This window comes from Panicum virgatum, chromosome 4N, assembly GCF_016808335.1.
Source record: "Panicum virgatum strain AP13 chromosome 4N, P.virgatum_v5, whole genome shotgun sequence".
NCBI classification, from domain to species: Eukaryota; Viridiplantae; Streptophyta; class Magnoliopsida; order Poales; family Poaceae; genus Panicum; species Panicum virgatum.
In genome coordinates this window covers 48,616,957-48,641,034 of record NC_053148.1, presented here as the reverse complement: position 1 = coordinate 48,641,034, position 24,078 = coordinate 48,616,957, and the positions used below count along the sequence as shown (strand labels likewise).

Genomic DNA, 24,078 nt, shown 5'->3' with positions numbered 1-24,078 from the left:
GCCGGCCCGGCTGAGCCGCCGTGGACGGCAAGACGGTCGACGACGCCGAGAAGAGACATGCTTAGCCTCGATCCGGCGTCCATCGTCACCGCCGGCCATGCCGTTCAGCCGTTGCCGTCTGACCTTCGTCGCTAAGCTTCCGCTCTCACAGGAGCAGGAGGCCTCCGCGCGCACGCGTTGCCTCGCTTCCCAACGTACGACGCCGGCCCGTCTGCGCCCGTCGCCGTGTGGACGCCACGCCAGGAAGAAGGCTAGATGGGCACACGCACCTTTCGGCCGGCGCTCCTCGGACATGTCCCGTCACCACTCACCACCGGCCATGCCGATGCCGCCGGCCCGCCGCAAGCTGCCGGCGCGAAGAGGTCGGCTCGTCGGCATGTTGCATTGCTTCGGGCTCAGGTGCTACTACTCCACGCTGTGCAGCCTCAGCGCCGCGGCGAGAGTCCAGTGGGTTCCTACGCGCTCAACGTCCTCGTCTCCAGACCAGGAGGCTCTACGGTGCCGTGGCCGCCCGGCATCACGGCGAGGCGCTCCCCGCCGGCGCCGAGGACGATAAGGCGTTCGTGGTCGTTTCTGTGCTTAGGTGTGAAGCGCGCGTGTGCGGAGGACATGGCGCCGTGCAGCAACGAGGAGCCCCTTGAGCCGGGCCGGCCGGGGGACCGGCGGTGGAGCGCGCAGCCTGATCGAACTCCGAGTCCCGCGAGGAAAGACTCTCACGCCAAGCGCCGATCCGGGCCGCACATTCTCGATCGGACGACTTCTAAGCACCCCGGTGTTGGACGGTATTTGAAATACCGTCCACCCGGTCGGTATCTCATGTACTTGCGCCGGCGAGTCCCGGAGGCCGCCGGCTCCCATGTACTTGCGCCTGGATACCTTGCCGCCGCACCCTTGCACTGGCGTCGTGCGCTTCCAGCGGCGCGTGCCTCTTTTTACCCCCGCCGGCGCCAGCTGCAGACACGCGCACCGCCACCGCGTGCGCTCACGCGCGACGGCGAGCGATCAACGTGGACCCGTTACACACACCAGAACCTGCACAGCTGGCCTGCAGCCGTCGTCAGTCACAGGGGAAGAAAAAGTTGGTGAGGAGGAGGCAAAAGGGTCGTCGTCTGCGAACTCGCAGAGGTACATTGCCTGAAGGGTCCTTCGGCGGCAGGGACGGCGGTGCCGTAGAGGAACACCGGAAGCACGTCAATGGTGTACTAGTCGAAGCGGCAATCGTGGTCGTGGAGGAGGATAAGCTGCTGGAGCTGCCCCTGAAAAACGGTGGCGTTGCCTGGCCTTAACCGCACGATGAAGTGCAAAAGGCCGGAGACCAAGAAGATGATGATCAGTGAACTTTGGGGTCGAAGTGCTAACCGGTGCCAAGTGCAAAGACCTGCAGAAGCAAAATGCAAGTTTTGGGGTCGAAGTGCTATAATTGCTCAAGTTGAGAGTCTTGTTAAATCTTTAGGACCGCAGAGATAATAGATCGAGTGGATTTCCTTCATCTTTCTCTGTTCAGAGTACATGGGAATCCTAGATCTACAACAGTAACAGAAACTAAGAGGGATGAAGACCTTCTCCAGTGGTGCTCGAGCCGCCTGCCATCTCGCGTTCCTCGCTGAAGATCCGCTCAGGGGCGGCGACGGCCGGTGCAGTGGAGACGCGGTGGTGACGCACAGTGAAGTGGCAGCGCCGGTGGTGCTTCCCGCCGCTGCAGCCCACCCACTCTGATCGGATTAGGGTTTTGAGGTGGGGAAGTGACGGCAGTGAACCTCGTATTTAGAGCCACCAGTCCCCACCCTATCTTTATAGGGCTGCGCGACAGGGGCCCACCAGCCTCATCTTGGGCTGGGCGCTCCCGACCAGAGCGCGAGTCAAAGGCCCAGTTTGCCGTTGGGCCAACGGGTGGAGATCAATTCCAACATTCTCCCCCTTGATCTCCTCTTATATTTTCACCTTTTATATCTTTTACTTCTTTTCATATTTCATCACAGGTTAATGCATAGAGCAGTTTCATCATCACGGTCGGTTGCCGATAGATTCAACAGCTACAATACATGTCTCTGTTCTGAAATAGATACTTTAACTTTGGGGCCCTTTATTGTCCGAAAAATATAGCCTATACCATAAACCCATGTCGACTGTGTGTTCTCTGTACACACTGGGCGGCAAGCCTTTAATAAGTGGATCCACAAACACATGTTTGTCATTCTTTTTACTCAATGCATTTCAACATAATTCCGGACTTTCTCCTTCACAACGTATAACTTTGTGTCAATTTGTTTGGCACCACACTTGACTCGTTGTCATAGGAGCAACATACTTAAATGGTTATCGCTGTTGTCAACCATTTTCAAACTCCGGGTACAAGTTCCCTTAACCATTTTGCCTGTCCCTCGGCCTCTTATCATGCTATACCATGTTTTTGCATCACATTGATGTTAATTGTTTTATTTTGGAGATTTTCCACACAAAAACTCCAAATGTGAAGGTTAGCGACAATTGTGGATTTTGCTACATATTTCACAAGCTCTACTTTTGTACTCACAACCCTTTGAGAGCACTAGTTATTTCTTTCTTAGCATGAGGTCGATATTCTCAATTTCATTCCAGTGATCTATATCTGGAATGAACTTTTATCAAAATGACCCGGATACACGAAATATGTCAGGGTAAATTCTTTACTTGCGCGCTCATAAAGCTTCCAACAGCTGAAGCTTATGGAACAATTTCCATCTCACATTGGTTCCTGGAACACTAAAGTTCCCAAAACTATTACCCTTGACGATAGGAACAGGCGTAGGTTTACTCATATGCATACTTCATCTCTTTAGAATCTTTTCTAAGTATGCCTTTGTTGTAACCATAATACCCCTTTCTTTTTATCTCGATGAGTTTCAATTCTTAGAACGAAAACCCACCACCGAGATCAAAAACTTGAGGACAAGAATTCTTTATCTGAAATAGCATATTAACACCACCACTAGTGGGTAGGGTGTTATCTTTAAGTTGTGGAAATAAAATTTCCCATTCTTTAATTTTTCTTAAAACTATTGTCCTCCTCAATCTCTTTAAACTCAAATTTTCTTACTATTTCTATGAACTTTAGATACCACCATCTCAAGGCTTTAAATGGGTTTCTTCTTGTGGTATCTCATATATTCTTTTTTTCCATGACAAAACGTCAAGTAGTGTCATGTAAATATTTCTTCTCTTTGTGTAAAACTTTTGTCACAAGCCTTGCGTTATATCTTTCACCATTCCCTCTACAGTCACATTTCTCTTTGTAGGTCCATTACAACCTACTGTGATGACTCTTTTAGGAATCAGTTATATCTTTCACCATTCCCACTAGAGTCACATTTCTCTTTGTAGGTCCATTACAACCTACTGTGATGACTCTTTTAGGAATCATTTTCCTTTTCCATGGACTTAGCCCATAGAATTCTCGTGACTTCTTCAAATGAGGTGGAATCAACCTCCATTTCTTTTCTTGGCACATTGTTTTCTATATGGGGCTGTTGTCACTCTTTGCCAAAAGGCAATGGACTCTATAGGCTCTTGCATAACAAGACCCTTCTTTACATTATTCATCTTCTTTGAAAAGCTAACAATAGGTGTTGTATACAACATCAACAAGTATGAGAAACTTATTGCTCCTGAATCATCGAAGTGGACACGCATTGGTACTTCTCTTCAAGGCTTAGGTCTCTACATACCATGCTCCCCCAGATTATTTCCATCTTCTGTAAAGATGGCATATCAGTAAATCTCTTGTTTGGGTTCCATCTGTTAAAGACTTTATATATGCTCTGAAGCACTATCTTACTATCTTTGAGGGTTGTCCAGTATGAATACTGGCTAACTCACTATCTTCCTTTTGGAACTGTAAAAAGGTCCTAGAATTTAGCTATTTCTTTACATAGGTGTATCAATATAGTGACCGTTGTACTCCCCCTGGCGGTCACATTTATCTTTGATAGATCATCTTTTGCTTTCAATGCATAGTATGCATCATATTGTCCATTATCTAAAGTGCAGGGAAGTATCTTTCTTAACTGTTTCATATTTCTCCCCCTCGAAATGTGGCATGAACTTTTCTGCCACAATTTTGAAATCTATTCATAACTCTTGTGAATGAGGGAACTTTTATTACTTCATCCACATGATTACGTCATGCAGGACAAAGTAATTTCTTAATTCGTATGGGAGTATTTTTTCCACATTTCACTTTGAGAACTCAACAGAGTCCTTTATGACCAGTAATTTAGCGAGTCACGCTCGCGTATCATCTTTATCTTGAGGTTCGTATGTAACTTTCTATTCTTCTTAAACTCATTAAGTGCTTAATCACTGTGACACAATAGAAGTGTCCGATCAATTTTAGAATAGCATAAGAGCTACTCCAAAAGTTCTCTCCCAGTATGGGATGCACCAAAAGCACATGAGTCATCACAACTTTCTCCCGCCATGCAGGATAAAACTATGCCAATTTTAACCGCAATGCGGGTATTATTCCATACACTTCCTGGACATAAATGCCAAGATTAGATCGTGTTCAATCATTAACTCAGAAATTCATCCGAATATTTCATGACACACATGCTTAGTCTGACGTTGGTCAAATTAGCCGTGCATGCCTTATTACATCTCTGACTGAACTCAAAATAAATTCTTTTTGATAGAAAGTACATAAGAGACATTTCTCAAACTGAACTCTTATTACTCTATCTTCTTTTCTTGGATCAATATCCATGAGTACCTTTTCTTTTAAGCCATTCTTTTACATAGAATATATTTTCCGATGCAATGACTTTCTTTCTTTCTGAGTCACAAGTACACAGTTCATTTTCTTTTGTCCATTCAAGAAGGACTACAAGCAAAACTTTGTCTGAAAAGACAATAATCAAAACTTTAAGTTCTACTCTATATCACCGTTGGGCAGAAATAGAATAAAACATCTTTCCTCTACATTAAAATCGCATCACTGTTGGGCAGAAACAGAATTAATGTATGGAAAACACAATTAACTTTGAAACCATATATCTGTTCCTCAAAATTAAATTCTTCCGATGGTTCGAATTTAATTAGAGGATGATTAACTTTATTGCAGCGGAAACCAGAAAATACATTTCTTTACTTTAACAGCAGTTCTTTATGTATTCTCTCAAAAAGATCACTTTGATGCAACATTTACAAAAGACTTTAAACTTTAAGCTATGACTCATAAAATTATAATATTGTTATCATCAACATTGGTCAGAAAATAACAATACTATAATTAACTTTAAATTTCTCTTCTTTGAGAATTTTCTTTATGATACCTGTTGTAAAGACAAACCAATGCTCAACCTTGAGACTTCAATTGGCGAAATGATGCCAAAACTTAACTTTAACTTAAGACAGCAGGAGCTTTTCTGAGACTTTAATCTTTAAATATGTCTTTGACCCACAGGGAAAACTCATTTAAAACCTTTAAACTATTCTTCCAATTAAATCTTCTCGTTGGTTCCGACTTAATTGAAAGATAACATCATTGTAGCAGCGGAAAACCTTTTCTTTATAGATACAGTACTTTGTACTCTTTAATTGTATTTTGTACTCATTTTCTCTCTAAACAATTTATCTCGTTGGTTCAAAATTGAATAGAGATAAAACTGTACAAAACTTACTCAAAATAAGCTCTTTAATCATGCTCTTAAAAATAATTCTCCCGTTGGTTTGAATTAAAATTAAGAGAAACAACTTTAAAACTTTGCAGCAGAAACATATTGGAATTTCTATTTTCAGAAGCAATACTGTGAAATTTTATCTCTAAATAATATACACGTTGGTGCAAATATGAATAGAGATCAAATTATAACCGAATCCATTCAAAACTGTATTGAAAAAGGTTCTGAGAAATAGAAAAACAATAAAAATCATAACTATGCAGGCGGCCCATATCGAAAAAACTGGCCCGCCACGGCGTCTCCCTCCCACGCCCGCGTGGGCCGCATGCCGGCCCAAGAACGGGGCGCGATCCTGGCCGCCGATTTTGATCGGACGGCTGTCCGTGCGTTCCGCAGGAACAAAACCCGGCGACGCCGGCGCCCCCCAAAACCCTAGGTTCATTTCTCCTCCTCCCTTCTCTCAGCACGCTGAGCGGCGGCGGCCACTGGGCGGCCTTGCCCGCGCCGGCGGCTCGCCGGCGACGGTGAGGAGCGCCACGGCCGGCACATGGCCGGGGTCCTACCCTTTTCCTCTCTGCTTTCTTTCCCCTTCCCTTTCTCTCTCCACAGTGCGGCAGCGGCCATAGAGCAGAGGCGATGGCGGCCATGGCGGCCAGAGAGAATGGCAGCGCCGCCGCGGACCCCCTCGCCGGCGAGCGCCTTCGCCCTTGCGCGAGGGTGCCGCCGTCGAGCAGTTTTGTTGCGGTGCTCGAGCCAGCGCGCGCACCCCGGCGTCCCGGCGGTGAGCGCGGCTCCTGTCTGTGCCACGCGACGTCAAGTGGCGGTGCGGGTCTGAGCCGCACAACGGCGCCGGTGGCGGCGCCCAGACCAGGTAAGTCCGGCGGCCCCTTTTCTTTGCTAGGGTTAGGGTGTGCGACTTTTCGATCCGAGATCGATTCGGTTCCTTTCTTTGTCTTTGTTTCTTTGAGTCATGAACAAATCCACTTTCCACTTTCCCCATCTCGATCTACACACTAGATCGGCTCTGATACTATTGTTAAATCTTTAGGACCGCAGAGATAATAGATCGAGTGGATTTCCTTCATCTTTCTCTGTTCAGAGTACATGAGAATCCTAGATCTACGACAGTAACAGAAACTAAGAGGGATGAAGACCTTCTCCAGTGGTGCTCGAGCCGCCTGCCATCTCGCGTTCCTCGCTGAAGATCCACTCAGGGGCGGCGACGGCCGGTGCAGTGGAGACACGGTGGTGACGCGCAGTGAAGTTGTAGCGCCGGTGGTGCTTCCCGCCGCGGTGAACCTCGTATTTAGAGCCACCTGTTCCCACCCCATCTTTATAGGGCTGCGTGACGGGGGCCCACCAGCCTCATCTTGGGCTGGGCGCTCCCGATCAGAGCACGAGTCAAAAGGCCCAGTTGGCTGTTGGGCCAACGGGTGGAGATCAATTCCAACAAGTCTTGCTATGCAATTCTCTCAAACCCAAATATATGCCAGTCGAGCAACTAAATTTAAGTAGAAGTAGCACATATACTTCCGACAAATATGAGGCAGCAATAGTGCACGCTAGTAGTTACAGTTTGATTGACACCCATGCCTGTCATGAAACTCTCTGGAATTTCATCAGAATGTCCTCCATATATAAGAACTTATTGCTCAAGTATCTTTCCAATAGGGGTGTCAAGTTATAATCATTAGGTGCCCCTCCAACCCTCTCTAATTCAAAATTTTATACTATTTCTCCAAAATCATATCTCAATTTGGAAAACTAATACAAAATTTTGAACTAGAGAGGGTTGGAGGTGCACCTAAGGGTCACACTTTTGCACCCCTACTTTCCAATATGTCAACTGTAACTGACACTCCTTCCTTTGGGCCCTCGCACTGAATTGTCATAGCAACTGACAAATGTATCCTGAGAAAAACAAAAACCCCGACCTCTACATCAATGAATGCCACCAGCCCGCAACTGGATTGAGGTTCTTAACAATTGAGCCAATAGGCCATCTATATAAGACAGTAACACAACAACAGAGCAAAATTCTTTGTTTGTCAAAATCAGCGACTAGGAACGCCGCCGCCGGATTTTCAGGTAGCCGAACTTCGCAGCTCCTGGAGACGATCCGTTGAAAAGGATGGGCAGGTACCCTGTGGCAGCCTTGTACCTCTGCTGAATCTGAATAAACGAACCATCATCAGTCTCCAACGGTAAACCACAGGAGCCTTGTGGAAAGGCTATTATTAGTATGTGAGGTACCTCTACGATCTCTTCGCTGCTCCTTGCGCAGTTCTTCCCAATAACACAAACTGTGCCACCAGAGCCTCCGCCGGTGATCTTTGCGCCAAATAGACTAGGACTTCCACCTTCTGATGTCGTCCTGTGTTGCATTTCTTGTACCAGATCAACCAGTCTGTCAGTCCCATCGGAACCAAGGCCACACGCGCTGTAGCTGTTGTGGCACTGCCAAAATCACGTGAAAAAAAATATGTCAACAATCTGCCGTACAATTTCCTCAACTTCATATTTACACAGTGAACCTCATTGTGCAATAGGAGTAGAGAAAGGTACATCATGTGAAGAGAAAGTCAAATTCACCTGGTACATAAGTTCTCCAAGGGCTGACAACTGCTCATCAGTACTACCTGCTGCTAACAATGTTTTGAAGGTCTACACAGCAGAATAATAGGAATGTCAAGAGTAAAAGCAATGAAGATATTGTAAAGCGTAAATTCTTCAGCAGAGGGGAATTAAATGAACGGACATTAGTCACAAGAATCTAGTTTTGGGGGGTAATTTAGAATGTTCTGTAACTTTTGATAACCATATCAGTGCTGTCATTATAGCATGTTTTTCAGGAAAAGAACACAAACTTTAAAATGGTACCATTCATAAAACGCTTTTCTGATTTGGAAAATGGATTTGGCAGTGTAGAAATAAATAATATGGTGGGGAGATTTCACCTCAACGCGGAAGTTTTCATATATGGGATGTCTAGTAGGAGCCTTCACACTGTAAAATCTTTTAGGATCAATGACTGTAACTGTGTCATTGTGATCTCCATATTTCTCTAAAAATGCATCTCCACTGATCACCTCTGGAATGTCTTTTGCATAAGCAGCTTCATATCTGAAATGTGGATTTTATTACTATCCATGGAATACCAGAACCTAAAATATAATTCGTGAATTTACTAAGTGTACCTGTGAGGCGGTAGGTTGCACAAATACTCCAGTGCAGCTTCAGATTTCTGTAGACCCGAACCATTTTTTTTATGACAATCAGACTCAACAGGGGCCTCTGAAGTTAAGGATTCTGAAACTAAATCTGATGCTGCACATTTGATCATCTTCCTTCCCATGTAAGTGCCAACCCTTACAGATCCGTAATCTCCCCCACCAACACTAATAGTTCAACAGATTAATTCTGCAATTAGATCCAAATAACCAATTCGTCCAGTAATCCAAGTAATGTTTCCACGACACAAGCCAGTGAGTAAAGGCTTCCTACCTATGCCGTATCCCTGAATCTAGGCCCCAGAACCGCATATGATTTGGTATGCTAACCAATTCCTTCACTTCTGCAGGCTGCGTGATCAAACAAATACAAAATCAGCATTATTTTTGATTGGAGGAAAGTAGGATTCTAGGATGTATCAGTTTCTGTACACTGGAACTAATAAAAAACACTAACCTGGCAAACCATGGCAAGGAGTTTGTTAGCTTCTCCACATGCAGATGCCATTTGATCCATTACCCCACAAGGAGCTCCAACAACATGATTCTCAACCTGAAAAAAAAAACATTAGACCCATAAAAGACTTGTAGATTACATTCTACCACCAGATTTCAGTTAAACTTCATACCTTCTGGCAAAGCAAAGCAAGATCCCTGGGGGTGATGTTTAAACCTATGGACAAGTAAAAAGGAAAACATTAAAGATGCTACTTAGAGACGACTTGTTACTCAGAGTTCATGATAGCCTAAATAGCCATCGTCAATCTACAAACCATAGGCAGAGGCGATAGCAGACATTGTTGCAACCTCCACTGATGCAGAAGAAGAAACACCTTTGCCTTCAGGTACTGCGGACGAAACCTGGAATTTTTGAGCAGAAAGAAGATAGGGACTGATTAAATGATTACAGGATTTGACATGAGCAATTGCGTGCTAATGGAAACTTAGGTGATTACCAGAATGCTCATGCTGTCAGTGAACTGGACACCAAGCTCAGTCATCAAAACTAGAATTGTTCCAGCAACATAGGCAGCCCATCTGAGATAGGATAGTTGAGCTTGCAATAATTGAGTAGTTGAAACTCTGTAGTGAAATAAAAGTTATTGACTTACTTTTGGGATGGATTCTGACAGAAAAACTCTCTGGCTTTCTCATAGGATATTGGTTTTTTACCATCCATAAAATCTGACAGGTCCATATCGAAAATTGGTGCACGGTTACTTAACTCAGAACCAAATGATACCTGTGACATAATCATGTTTATAATAGGTTAAGCATTGACAAATCATGGGAGTTAATACAAATGCTAATGCAAAACATAGATATCAAAAGAACAACCAGTTGGTAAAATGCAATTATACCGAAGTTCAAATCAGCCAACATAAGCACTATTATCATGCATCTAATATGCAGTACCTACGTATGCATCTAATAACTTGGGAAACAGAGGTGCAATTTTTTTTTGAGAAATAGACGATATATCGTAATTTAACTGAACATACAATTTGTATCACAGGTGCCAGGTCTGCATTCTCCAGCTGTCTTGCTTGTGTGTGTTTCCAAAGCTTCTGCTTGCTGGGGTGGTTTCTCTGAACAGCAACATGGCAGGCTTCCCGAAGGGGCATCTAGTAATTACATCCAAAATTTCAACCACAACTGCCCAATACATGATCCAAACAAATATATACACACACTGCATATATAGTTCTTTCCAGCAGTTTATTTATTTATCTTTGGCATCAAAGAGAATTCCAAAAATGGAAAAGATTTACAGAAAATACAACAGACAAAGATTCAATGAAATTCCAGGTTCTTGCATGCTACATCCTTACACATTTAACAGTGGCATACTGATGTCACAAAAGATGTGAAATATGATAAAATATTTGTGAGTATAATACCAACTATTAGCTGAACTTATATTAATACAATGAAACAGAAACCTGTTTCACCTGCTATTGAACATACCTGCAGAACAAGACTCCCTGAATAATCAGCAATGCCACCCATGACATCTAAACGTCCAGGTGCCCTTGCTATATATATTTCCTTCTGCAAAGGAACCAAGTGGAAAACCAGTATAACATACCATCCATTTATTCAGAATTTCGAGTGATTTACTTCAGTTATCCATGTACATAAAAACGTTAACAAAACAAATCAATCTGTACCACAACTGAAGTTACATATATCCATGGAAAACTAACAAACAGAGATGAACGTGCAAAAGAGAGATTGATGAAATGAACATGTTCCTTGAAAACAAAATGGTTCTGAAGTTTGTGTAATAGAAATTGTAATACAAGTTGTAGCATGAACAGCTAAGCAGCATCTTATCTTATTAAAATACCATGACGCTGTATTTTATGATAAATGTTAAGCCTAACATGGCTGATTGTCTCGTGAATTGGAAAATTCATATGGCCTACGAAATACAAGAAAATGAACTCTAGTACTTTAGTTGTACCCTAAAAGTATCAGAGGATAAATAGAAGTACCCCGTGTGAATACTTTACCAGTATGAAAAGTTATTAATGTAAGTTCAGTCCCTGGCTCTCCAATTGATTGACCTGCAATAACACCTACAGCTTCCCCCAATTCAACCAGATCCCATTAGTGGGACTCCGCCCATAACATACAATGTGTTTGGTTTGGAGACTACTCCCTTTGGTCAACTTTACATGTCGTTTTGGACATCAAATTTGGCTTGCGAGTAGTTCAATTTGGCTGTCGGAAACGTCATTTAAAAATGACCGTGACCGGAGGTAGTAGTTGGGATGGGTTGAACCCGTCCCTGATTTCTGGGTTGGAGTGGACCTATCTCGTGTTTGAATGTTTGATTAAGAAGGATGGTTCATTCCTGTTTTTTGTTTGGTAGGAAGGATGGGTTGGAGTGGAACGGACGATGTTTCCAACACCGTTAGCACTGTTAGCTATGGGGCCCACTTGTCACTGATGTAAGTCTTGTTCTTCCTGGGCACAGATGACCTCCACGGTCGAGACTTCTTCCATGCTCGCTGGAGAAATTAGTCGCTCTTGATGAGTCTCTACTCAATTCCTCGGAATCGAAGGCTAGCTGCTACCATGCGAATCCATTTGAGCATCTGTCTTCGTGGACCAGTGCCAAGAATGGCCGGAATCTTGGAATCCATGGCGTGAGGCTAAGAGCTCAAGCTCAAGCTCTAACCGGCCCGCCTCGGCTCGTGCCGCGTTGCCTTGGCCTACGCTCGACGCTCGTATGCCGTCCGTGTTGGAATATAAGTGAATTGCTCACTTCTCCCCATCAGCTTAAGCTTTTGGGTTGAACTGGTTGGTGCATGCAACTCGATATGGTATTAAAGCCAGAGGTCTCGAGTTCGAATCCTGGTTAGCGCAATTAAATAAAATAATTGCTGCTCGCTCCTATCCACGTCTGAGGTCTAAGGGAGCCTCCACGTGAGGGGGATTGTTGGAATATAAGTGAATTGCCCACCTCTCTCCATCAGCTTAAGCTTTTGGGTTGAACTGTTTGGTGCATGCAACTCAATAGTCTGCCGCCTCGTGCAAGCTCACCCCGCCAAGATGTGCTCCAGCTAGAAAAGGGGGTTCTACTATATTTTGGTTGTGCTCAAAAGGAATTAGCAGTTGAAAACGAAACTGTACAGCATAAGAAAGTTGGTCTACTTGCACATATTCAGGAAGGTATCATCTCATTGTACATCATTGTAACTTATGAGACCTTGCTATCCTAAATTCTAGATATGATGCATGAACAGAAGCATTAATGCTGCTCCACAGGATCCTACAGTTCACTAAAATGAATACAAGAACTGCCAGATTATTACCTCCCAGTCAAAGAGAACAGACGCAGCAGTTCTCTCTTGGTGATGCTTCTCAGAGCTCTTCAAATTATTTCCATTAAGTTCAGATAAGCTCTTCAAGAAGTCCATTGTATCTGTTAATCCTTGCAGGTCCCCGTGGAGTATCTCAAAGTCTTCAAAACATCTGCTTGAATCAAATTTGCAACTCAGTTACAAAACATTTTTTTTGGAAACCTGGAGATGTGCGATAAAGGGCAAGAGAGATACTCACAATGCTTCAGTTCCCTTTACTGCAACATTTTTTGAGGTCGGACCAGCACCAGTTTCTGTCTCAGATGGAGAGTACCAGTCAGGAACATGTACATCTCTCCCAGGAGCCCTTTGAAGTTGATATCCTGACACTATGGCATCTTGCAGTCTTCTTGCACCACTAAACTGTAATTAAAAAGAGCCATGTTGGCTCATGTTACTAACCTTAAAGCAGGATTTTTAAAATATTGCTTCCATCTCTAATTTTCTATGGGCATTCATGTTAAATATATGGTGATTTTACTTGGCCCAAAGCATCAGAAATTTTTATAGAGGTAATTTGCAAAAGAAAATATAGATCTTCCATTAGGATTTCTTTTTTCGCATAAGTCACAAAAGCTATTAACTTCAGGATGAAAACAAAAATAAAGTTACATAGATGGAAATGGTAGGTATGGAAATAAATTGACCACTCAACGGTCATGCAGAATCACTCACTTTATCAGAAATACATTCCTTTCCAATAGCAGTGTCCTGGAGGATCTGGGCAACCACCTGAATGGGCAAAGTCTTAGCCTATCCACAAAATAATATAACTTCCATAGGATACAGATGATTTTGGTTGTAGAGCTCATTATTACGATGGAAGCCCAGTATTACAATGTTATCCTGATGTCGGCTTAAGTGGCTGATTTTGCATAATGTAAATGTTGTAATACAAGCGACTACAGAAATAGTTTGATTGCAAGCTACTGTGGACATAAAAATATCAATAAGATATTGGGTATATGTAGAAAAAATACCTCGCCACCGTTTATCGGGCCATTGTAGCATGGTCGAAGTGTTAGAGCACGAAGCAAGTAAGGTTTCCAGTGTCCAGCAAGAAAATCACTTCTGATCATCTCAATGCTGTTTTGGTAGTGCTGAAAAAGAACAGGATGGAATAGAGAATGAAGGCATTTTTAACACAGCTAGGCATAAGTTACTCCTACCATAATCTGATGAAAAGATATGGTTCAACCTCAAGCAACTTTCGCAAAAATGGCTCTTCGTTAAAGTAATCTCTGCGAACAAACACAAGCGGCAGCTTATAGGCCAAAACCTCACTTGCAGCTCCATATCCAATTTTTCCTATAAACAATGAGAGTAAACATACGCAGCTAGCAAGAAATCACAAGAGGTAGAAAACTAGTAACTAGGCAATCAGCAGTGCAACATATAAGATTGTGATGTACCAAGCATGCAGTCAGATGCGGCTATAACATCAGGTGTGTAAGCATCTTTCGCAAGCTTAATGAAGTTCGGTGGAACATCTTGAGAATCAGCGGCACCACATACCTTTCATGAAGAGGGAGCTAAGTTTAGCCAATCATACCAGTTAGTCACTTTTCAATAGATAATATCCCTGTACTCTAACAGAAATGAACATACCAAACAGATCCAACCATCAGGGAGCCATTCTTGCTTCAGTTTCCATCCTGCTGGCTGGGGGCAATGGCACACAAATTATTCCATAATGTTCATGACAAGTATTGTGTAATTCACATAAAAACTTTGAGCATACAGAATAGCAGAATGGATCGAAGCTTTTGAAGAAACATGATACATGCAAAACTTAATTATGATGTGTTCTGCTAAAAGTTAGAAAGAAGTAAAGTGATGCTGAGTAAACAATCGTGTGGGGCTTCATTACAAAATAGTGTATCTGGGTTATAGTTAATCATAATGTTTAGAGGTAACTGAAAAGGTATTGCTTCTTGATTTGCATAACAGGCAATGTGCCCCTAGACTGCAAAGAAAACTATGACTACCGAAGGAATCATAATCAACAGGTACCAGTGCAGAAGGTATGAAAGCTCAATTGTGAGGAATCAGATGGTGAATTAGTGAACATAAGCACTTTAAAATAACCGCATAAAACATTGCTACATGAAAAAAAATGGAACATATGCCCTAAGCTTATCAAGTTACCTAAGTGACCCACCTGTCCCCCAAAATTAAAAAGGAGAACCTTAGCATTCTCCTCAAGTCCAAGTTCCTTCCTCACCTGATAGGTCAGAATTGAAGCATGTAAATAAGGAAACAATAAATGAGACAGAATGTCGTTCTCCAGCAGAACACAAACCTCAGATCTAGATTTGCGCAATCCTCTTACGACGAGAGGCACATCAATGACATTGCGGAAAGCCGGCACTAGGGAATGAAACAACAATCTATTTTCATGATAGCTGAGAAAAGGGGAACAGAAACTTTAAGAAAAAAGCGAAGATAAATATAGTTCAACATACTTGGGCCGTATCCAGGTAATCGAAGTAAGATGTCACAATGGGCATAATCCTCTGCTATCTGTAAAATAGATGAGCTAACTGATTACTGAACAGGTAAAAGTGTCCATTTCATAATATGGACATAATTTTTCAGTATTAAATAAGACAAAATTCTGGTGTATCGGAGCATATTTGCAAATAATCAATAGATAGGTATTTGGAAACTTTTATAAAAAGGATAAATTATTATCCTGACGTAGTAAATGCATTACTTGCCAAACAATAGAACGGTGATGATATCCAGCCTCCATGATGTATTCAGCATATATGAAGTCCCAACTGCAAAATGCAAACAGTCAAACAAAAAGTGAACTTTTAGTTGATAAATATATGTTATTCATAAGTGAAACTGCAAGTAAGATTTCCTTCAAATAAGTTAATATTTATTCAGATGACATCACAATGCCAAGAGACTAGAAAAATTAAGTGATTCTGACGGGATGAAAGTACATATCAGTGCTATTATCATCTATTCAAATCCCTCTGAATCGGCAAGACATCAAATTGGCCAAGGCAACGTAGAAGAATCCTCCAATCCTAAGACTTACCAACTGCTGGGAGGGAAGTATTATGAGGCTCACCTAAAATTCCCAATGCATACAGAGCGGACGCCCATATCTGCAGCCACCCTGCACACAACAGGAACAACATCCGAGACCTGCACCAGAAGCACACCATGACCCAGTTCACTCCAGGCATTGCAACCACGGTGACTAGCTAGTATTCCCTTGTAATAATAGTGCTCCATCGATTCGACATGGACTGAATCACAGCACGGCAGCACAGAACGTACCACTAGGTCCGCCTTGATGGAGCTCAGCCACTCGGACTCGGCCCTCAGGATCGACTCGCGGGGCACCACGGCCGCCTCACGATACTGCATTCCGCAATCAGAGACTCAGAGTATCAGACAACAACCAGCACGAGACAAAGCTGGTGGCACGCGGAATGCCGGAACGGGGGTTCGGGGTAGACCTTCTCCAGGGTAGCGAGGGGGTCGACGGTGAGCGCGTCGGCCTGGACGGCGCCGCAGTCGAGCAGGACCCTGCGGATGCGGAGGCGCGGGGACCGCACCTCGGCGGTGAAGACGAACTCCGGCACGGCCGTCGCCACGTGCACCTCGTGCCCCGCCGCGACCAGGTGCCGCACCACCTGCGATCCGCGGAGCCGCGCAAATGCAGGCGGGCAAGCCGGACCTGAGGCTCGGAACAGCGGGACGGACGTTGCCGGAATGCGCGAGGCGAGCGGGACTAACCTCGACGGCGCGGGTGGCGTGGCCGAAGCCGTGGCCCGTGAGGTAGAAGGCGAAGACCAGGGGACGCGGCGGCGGGGAGGGGTCGGCGCCACCGGCGGATGCCATGGCCGACGACGAAACGGGGGGGGGGGGGGGGGGGGGGGGGGGGTTGGCTCGGGATCCAAATGGGACGACAGGTCCACACCACTCCCCCTGGCCACTGCAATTTTATTTGGGTCAAAATTGTGTATTTTTTTTAACTGAAAGCAATGTTTTTATATGAAAGTAACTATGTGACTTTCTTATTTCAATCAACTAATAAGAGTATAAGAGTAAATTAGTGAATTTTAACAATCCTTTCTGTTCAATTGCACTGCTATACAAGTGTTTTTTCTTATTTTAACGGCAAGCAGTTAGCTAAGGACGGCGGATAATAAGATACAAATAATGCGAGTCAAATTTATAGCTGCGTTCTTAAAAGAAAATACCGCTCTAAAGTTACACTTTGGCTTATCTGAATATTTCAACAAGATTGTCACTACTACCACTTTTCAATTTGTTATCCTCGTGAAGCTACGTCACTATATAAAATATAATTTTTAAGTCATTTTTGCGAAACATAATTTTTGAAGTCGTTGACTGAATCTGAATATTCAAGTTCGAGTGGCCCATCACGCGCATTAATTAATCAAATGCGAAATCTTTGCTTCCAATAATTTACCAGGAAAAGTGAGCAGTATCGAATTACATTAGTATTTAGGCTTTGTTTAGATGTTTTGTAAAAAAAATTACGATGAAATCTTACTAATTTGAAGTACTAAATGAAGTCTATTTACAAATTTTTTGCACATATGGTTGTAAATCACGAGATGAATCTAATAATTTTTTTTTGCACAGATAGATTATAAATCGCGAGACAAATATAATAATAATAATTATTTATTTACATGACGGCCCGACCCCGACCCAGGCAGAGGCCCGGATAACATCAGAACCGGGATCTAGGGTTTCGCACCTGAGCGTCGGCGGCGATGGAGGTCGAGATGCAGAGGGCGTCGGAGGGTGATCTCCCAGTCAAAGCTGCAGCGGTGAGCAGCGGGGACAATTTTGACTATGAGGCGGAAGCGCGTTTGGTGGCGGAGGCGAGGGCGTCGTGGGAGAGGAAGGCAAACGGGGAGGAGGAGGACGAGGAAGATCCTGAGATGTGGTTGGACTACAACGCCTACGAGGCCGGACGATTTCGCGACACCTGGAACTGCCTCTATTTCGGCTACTTCGGTCGCTTCGAGGACACCAGTGAGTCAAGTCCACTGCTTCTTACGAATTTCCGCTGAGAAGCCAGCTTCTCCGTTGTTGTACTTGTTCGATTTGGTATTTCCTTGCACCTGCAGCCTAGGCACTGTTATCTTGAAAATATTTTTAATGCTGCCCTTGCCCTCTGATGCAGTATGTTTGTTAGATCATCCTACTGTAGATAGATACATATAAACTATCAACTACAATTATACCTACAGTCCCCATCTTTGCGCATTTCATTTTCGTTGTCGTTGTTGGTGTTATTCCTGCCACGGCTGGACTCGATGTTAACTCAGTTTCAATATCCCATGACTCTTTGCAGCAAAGATCCCGCCTATGCGTTTTACAGAGAAGCTGCCTGAGCAGTGCCACTCTGCGCACCCGACTGATACACTGCAGGTCTTTTCAGTCAAAGTTGCAGCGATAAGCGGGGGTTTACAGTGGCCACTCCATGTGTTTGGGAAGATTGCCCTGCGCGACTCAGTTGATCACAATCGCAATATGGTCTTTGACCGCACAAGAGACAACTGTCAAATTCTTACCCAAGAGGTTTGTGTTATTTCTTACTTTTCATTCACATAATTGTTTGTGTACTGCTGTGCTGCCTAAGAAGCAATTATAATTTTCACTGTTTGCCCTACATGTCGATGCTATGATGGCATGCTTTCATTATAAAGCATCCTTAGTTCTCTGCATCAAACTCTTTTTGTTTAATCAATATAATTTCAATCGGTGACTAGCTTTTACAAGGTTGCAGAGGAAGCATGTTATTATATGGTGGTTTATTCTTTTAACTCTTTTAGAAATCGCCATGGCTCCCATACGTCGAACCACCATACATATTGCCTTTGGCTCCCATATGTCGAACCACCATACATATTGCCTTGCAGACAGCTCAGCATACACAAGTGTGGCATGAGAAATTGATAGGTTTAACATTCAGTCATGTCTGCGGGTATAATCTTATGAGACATACATGTGCACAAGGAAATGACCTCAATGGAAGTCACTCTGACTGATTCAGATATGATGCTCTTACTTGACTCAACGAATTACTGATTTGGTACATTTGATTTTAGTTGCCACTTCCATAATTTAGGTAGTTCTCAATGTCAACTAGGAAGGTTTTCCTGCAAATTTGATCATGACTTCGACACTGCATTAACAGACTCCAAGCCAGTTAATTGCACCCCCCCTGCGCCGCACACACACTGCATAGGCCTCTTTGAGTCTATTTTGCCTTTCATTCTGCTGTATACTAGCAAGATGTGTTGATTTCCCCCCTGTGCAAGATAGTTTTTGGCCTGTCTTCAAACTATTTCAACCTTGTTTACTAGGCCCTGAAAAACAAATATTCCATATAAGTCATGCTTGAATGTGTTCTGATGAAATTTGTTTTTGCTTTGTCAGGAATGCATCGATCCAATATTTTCCTTACATGTTTTCTGCTCCGCTACATGTTCAGCGTGTTTAGTGTACTGCTTTTGCATATGCTGCTAATGTTTTCCTCTAAAGTCTGACTTCAGTGTCAGTACTGAGTTTTTGTTTTTGCTTTGTCAGGAATGCATCGATCCAATATTTTCCTTGCATGTTTTCTGCTGTCCGCTACATGTTCAGCGTGTTTAGTGTACTGCTTTTGCATATGCTGCTAATGTTTTCCTCTAAAGTCTGACTTCAGTGTCAGTACTGAGTTTTTGTTTGATGGTGCTACATGCAGGTTCCGAATTTGAAATTGACAGGTCCTAGCCGTGCTGTTCTGCTGTTGGATCCTGTGACCTTCGAGGTTGATCTGAAAGTTAAGGGCTGTACTGAATCTGAGGATAGACACCTGAGCTTTCTAGCTGTACAATTCTTGAACATGATCCCGCATGATTCATGCCTGCGTATAAGAGCTTACACCAGCAAGATTAGCACACTGAAGTTTACTCTTGGCATTGTTATTTACTCACTGGAGGCCACAATTAGTGTGCGAGTTAGTGGTGGGTCTTGGCCAGATGGTTTCCGTGCCCAGTTTGCTGCCCACACGGCCAGTATAGGTTGTGAGGAAATCATCTTACTTGATTCTGGGGATGATAAACTACCTGTTACAGGTGACGGCACTATCACACTTGGACGTCGAGTAGCATCTGTTGAAGTGAGTGGAGAGCTGAATGTTTCTGTGAAGGCATTGCAAGGTGGTGAAGTCATTGTGCATAGAGAGAGTGGTTTCAAGCCAAAAAAGGCCGGTAGGAGTTGTGGCACTCTTGATGTCGGCTTCTGCCAAATGGATGTTTCTGTTGCCTGGTCGCTTCTTTCCGCTGAATATTAGTGTGCTAAATTAAATTAGACTTGTAGGAGTTGGTAGCTATGGTTGGTGCTTCGATTCTCTACCATGTAATGATCACATTTACATTGGGATATGCTTGCTGTATTTCGGATGGTCGTTTATGTTGAAAAAAAATAGTATCCCAAGTAAAAGGGGTATTTTTCATGATCAGGGAATGAGGGAAACTTGGATCCAAAGGCAAATGGGGGCAATATCCCTGTACAATGCCCAAGTTGTGCATTGCTTAATCATTTTGTTGTTGTTTCTAAGTACTTCCTTCGTTTCAAATTATAGCTTGTGTTTTATCTTTTTTCAGGTACATAGTTTCTAATATCTATCTAGACATAACGTGCATACATGTATATGCGCACGCGAATCAAACTTACGCCGTGTTTGGTTGCAAAAACCAAAATTCCAAAAAAAAAATCTGGCATCTGTATGGAGACTTAAATCTAGACGAAATAAAAAACGTATTGCGACTGCTGTCTGTAAATAGCGAGACGAATCTAATGAACCTAATTAGGTTGTAATTAGATACTAAATTACTACAGTAATGCTACATTAAATAACCTTTACAGACGAGTTTTGTAATTATTTTTATGATTAGTCTATGTTTAGTACTTCAAATGTAGAAAGATGCCTTTTCAAAAAATTTTAGAACGCGCAACCAAACGAGGCCTTAAATAATAATATACCACGAAGATAGAGAGGCACCAGCAGGAAGGCAGCAGCCTGCATTTTTTTGGAGGACATGCAAGCATTTGCGCTTTCCCCGTTCTTCAAAATGAGGTGCTTTACTCGTGAGATGAAATAGTGATTGTAGCAGCAGCAGCAGCAGCAGCGGTTTAAACGCCAAAGCGTAGACAGACGTGGCCGAGCTAAGTTGCACACCAGTGGTAAAAGGAAAGCATACATATAGCAAGTTGGTTTCAGGAGGACCGCAACAAGTTGAGGCTACAACAGTTGATTTTAAGCGACCGACGAGCTCGGAAAACAGAGCAATTGATATCAAGAGGAGATCCACAAGAAGTTGGGTTCTACAGCAGCTTCAGGTGATCAGGTTAGGAGTCCTCAACGAGCTTCAAAACTCATGCTCCTCCTCCGTGGCCGTGGGTGACGGGAAGCCTGGATCTTGAACATTAGCAGCTCCATCCACCTCACTGCGCCTCTGCAACGCCTCCTGACTGATGTGATCTAGATCACGCTTAGCTACCATGAGCTCGCCTTGTGGACCGATGAGATCTCCAATTGTCATTGTGGCGAATCCAAACGGCATGGACAACTTGGATGGCAGAACAGTTGCCAGGTCCAGCGTTCCCTCATCATGTAGCATCTTCTGCATGAAGTTGGACAGTGTTCCCCAGCCATTGATTAGCTTCCACAACCTGGGGTGAAGCGTCTGGGCATCATCCCACCGTAGCTCCGTCAGCCGCTTGAGAATCTCATTGTACAAAGACCTGAACCGCAGTGCTTCGCTGAATACAACGATCACCCGTGCAACAGCCCTTTCTAGGTCACTCTTCAGTTTTGTGGTCATCCTCGCCTCTCTGTAGTTCTTGGCATCCTTGTTCTCTCCGGTCGGCTCATTTTCGGCTTCGTCGGCTTGAGGCTCAGCAGGGTGCTCCCCATTTTTGATGATCCGAACACGGTCCTCAAAGCGAGCGAGTGTGAAAAACATATCTTGCATTGCATTTTCGCCACCGGCCCTTGTCACATCTCTGCACAAGAGGGAGATGAGTCCAGTCCAGTTAAGCTGAGTGAACGAGTGCAGTACAATTGTACAAACAATCAAGCAAGGAACTAAACAAGTCAAGTACTAGAAACTTACCTAGAGCGATGGGCAGACCCAAGGCCCATGTTCACAGCATTGAGGAACTCCGGGGCTGATCCGTCCGCGATCAGGTCACCGTAGATGAACCACTCTCCCCATTGCTCCTCTCCCTCGGGCGACACTATGGCACGGCGGAAGCCGGCGAAGTAGAGGTCGCTGTCCCGAAAGAGAAGATCAACCTTGAAACTGGGATTGCTGGAGTCAATCAGCCGAAGGATATGATGACTGATTCCGGTATCGGGGTTGCGGAGCGGCAGAACCGGCACTAGATGGTCTCCAAGCAGAAGCAGTGCCAAACAACGGAAGCGACCAAGCCGGGCCTTTGTCATTGCCGGAAATTCGATCTCAGGACATTTCGCCAAATCGTACAAATATACTGGAACTTCCTGCAATTTGTAAATAATGCAAACAAGATAAATGTGACAGCAATAATATGTAAGTCAGCTCAACAGATTGTGGGTTAACATAAAAACACTTACACTGAGGCCGAGTTGCCTAGGTTGGTATAAATTGCGCAACAAAGTATCGTAAGGATCCTCAGCAAATAACTCTTTCAGCCCTACCAAGTATTCATCCACACCAGCCTGATAAGAATTGCAGGGGAAAAAAAAAGATTTCCCCTCAACAATACGTCTTTTGGAGGTTAGAAATAATGCGCATGTACCATGGGATAGGAGAGGGGATGGTCGGCCGGCGACAGCTAGAGGAAGAGATGTCTGCTCAGTTGCGGCGGCGCAGCGAGATGTGGTCGGCGCACACTGCAGACCCATCAATGCTGAAAGACTCCATTTTTTAAGCCAAATCAAAGTAGTGATCAGTTCGCCGGATATGACTCACCTTGCTCCGGTGGTGTAAAAGTCGGCGGGGTCGTGGTGGCCGGCGAGCGGCGAGATGAGTGGCCGGTGCTTCCTTCCCACTGCACGGACAAATTCATGGTGTGGATCAGTGCTCAAATGTCTCATTTTTGGAGTCAAATCAAATAGTTTTTTTTTTTCCTGAGGGTCACCGGGGGAGAGAATTCCCACCTGAATTTCATTCATAGGCCTTTGGTACATGATCTTCAGCAAGAAATATAATTGGACAGGACGCGATAAAGAAGGGGAGAAATGCGGACATACAAATCAGAGGACAAGATACCGATCACCAATTTGAGCTTCCACCGAAACAACATACTTGCTAAATAGTGGCTGGTTTCTAGCGATAGGACTCACCTCGCCGCTTCTTGCCTACTCCGACGGTGTGAAGGGTGCCCGGGTCGCAGCTGGGAGCGATCGGCGAGATCCAACTGGACGGCGCTTGCTGCATGGAACAACGGTAAGGGGCGCTTGCTGCATCCACCTTCGTCTTTTTTTCAGTCCTCAAGAAGAGAGCGAGGTATCCCGTACCCATGGATTCCAAGGAGAAGGAGGGGCAAACTTACCGAGGTTACATGGTGGTCGCGTCTGGATGCATTGCCCGCCGCGGCCGCCGGCGTCGCCACACCCGTGTACTGTCTCTTCGACTCTTCCTGTCTGTAGAGGAAAGGGGAGGGGGAGGGGGTTTTGCTGCCGTAGAGGTGGGCATTCGGCCCCACTAGTCAGAGAGAAACAACGGGTGGGAGAAGTCCTGCTCCTGCAGGCCCATCGTCATCTCAGTCAGTCTGTTGTTTTTTCTTTTTTGACGGAGGCAACAGTGGTTGGCTAACCGGAGTTGTAGAATAATTAGGTCTCGTTTGGTTAATAAATTGACTGTTACATTGAATGTTTGGATATCAATTCAAATATTATGATGCCAACTTAATATAAAACTAATTACATAAGTTGTAATTAGAGCTCTAAACGAATTTTTAAGTATAATTAATACACAATTAGAGAATGGCTACTGTAGCAATTATTGATCAAATTATAGAATAATTAGAATTAATAGATTTATTTTGTGATTAAGTCACGACGTATTAAATTAGTTTTGTAATAAATTTATATTTAGTACTTCTAATTGGTGTTTAAACATGGATGAGACAGGACTTGACTTAAACTGAAAAAAAGCAAACGAGACCTTAGGTGTGTCACAGCCCGAGAACGTGGAGCGCGCGGAGCGCCGACGCACGCATCGCGGCGTGCCGCGTGTCGGCTTCGCCGACGTCTATCCTTGAAACACGCGTCGGCGATCC

General features: G+C 44.0%; 3 protein-coding genes across 6 annotated transcripts; 1 reads left to right on the top strand and 2 right to left on the bottom strand.

Annotated features, from left to right (window-relative positions):
- Positions 1-7,251: 7,251 nt before the first annotated feature.
- Positions 7,252-16,643, bottom strand: LOC120668708 (L-arabinokinase-like). Of its 2 annotated transcripts, none has more exons than XM_039948461.1 (28): positions 16,519-16,643; positions 16,239-16,415; positions 16,057-16,140; positions 15,845-15,921; positions 15,476-15,542; positions 15,225-15,282; positions 15,062-15,129; positions 14,921-14,983; positions 14,368-14,421; positions 14,172-14,274; positions 13,958-14,067; positions 13,740-13,859; positions 13,435-13,491; positions 12,959-13,122; positions 12,712-12,874; positions 10,856-10,939; positions 10,390-10,512; positions 10,000-10,130; positions 9,844-9,925; positions 9,661-9,748; positions 9,517-9,560; positions 9,345-9,440; positions 9,162-9,238; positions 8,855-9,055; positions 8,615-8,780; positions 8,250-8,321; positions 7,911-8,114; positions 7,252-7,829 (listed from the first exon to the last, which is right to left on the bottom strand). In XM_039948461.1, the coding sequence occupies exons 1-28, from the start codon at positions 16,621-16,623 to the stop codon at positions 7,719-7,721; spliced, it is 2,949 nt and encodes a 982-aa protein (XP_039804395.1). In that variant the 5' UTR covers positions 16,624-16,643; the 3' UTR covers positions 7,252-7,718. The 2 variants fall into 2 exon arrangements, with proteins under 2 accessions (XP_039804395.1, XP_039804396.1); XM_039948462.1 differs by having other exon boundaries at positions 7,272-7,829; positions 12,712-12,871.
- Positions 16,644-17,436: 793 nt separating this feature from the next.
- LOC120668707 lies at positions 17,437-20,269 on the top strand. Of its 3 annotated transcripts, none has more exons than XM_039948459.1 (4): positions 17,437-17,454; positions 17,496-17,793; positions 18,116-18,342; positions 19,511-20,269. In XM_039948459.1, the coding sequence occupies exons 2-4, from the start codon at positions 17,529-17,531 to the stop codon at positions 20,099-20,101; spliced, it is 1,083 nt and encodes a 360-aa protein (XP_039804393.1). In that variant the 5' UTR covers positions 17,437-17,454; positions 17,496-17,528; the 3' UTR covers positions 20,102-20,269. The 3 variants fall into 3 exon arrangements, with proteins under 3 accessions (XP_039804393.1, XP_039804394.1, XP_039804392.1); XM_039948460.1 differs by having other exon boundaries at positions 17,451-17,467; positions 17,503-17,793; XM_039948458.1 differs by lacking the exon at positions 17,437-17,454 and having other exon boundaries at positions 17,474-17,793.
- Positions 20,270-20,937: 668 nt separating this feature from the next.
- LOC120668960 lies at positions 20,938-23,543 on the bottom strand. Its single transcript, XM_039948788.1, has 7 exons — positions 23,350-23,543; positions 23,141-23,228; positions 22,767-22,845; positions 22,594-22,687; positions 22,409-22,488; positions 21,927-22,315; positions 20,938-21,816 (listed from the first exon to the last, which is right to left on the bottom strand). The coding sequence occupies exons 6-7, from the start codon at positions 22,256-22,258 to the stop codon at positions 21,180-21,182; spliced, it is 969 nt and encodes a 322-aa protein (XP_039804722.1). The 5' UTR covers positions 22,259-22,315; positions 22,409-22,488; positions 22,594-22,687; positions 22,767-22,845; positions 23,141-23,228; positions 23,350-23,543; the 3' UTR covers positions 20,938-21,179.
- Positions 23,544-24,078: the final 535 nt, after the last annotated feature.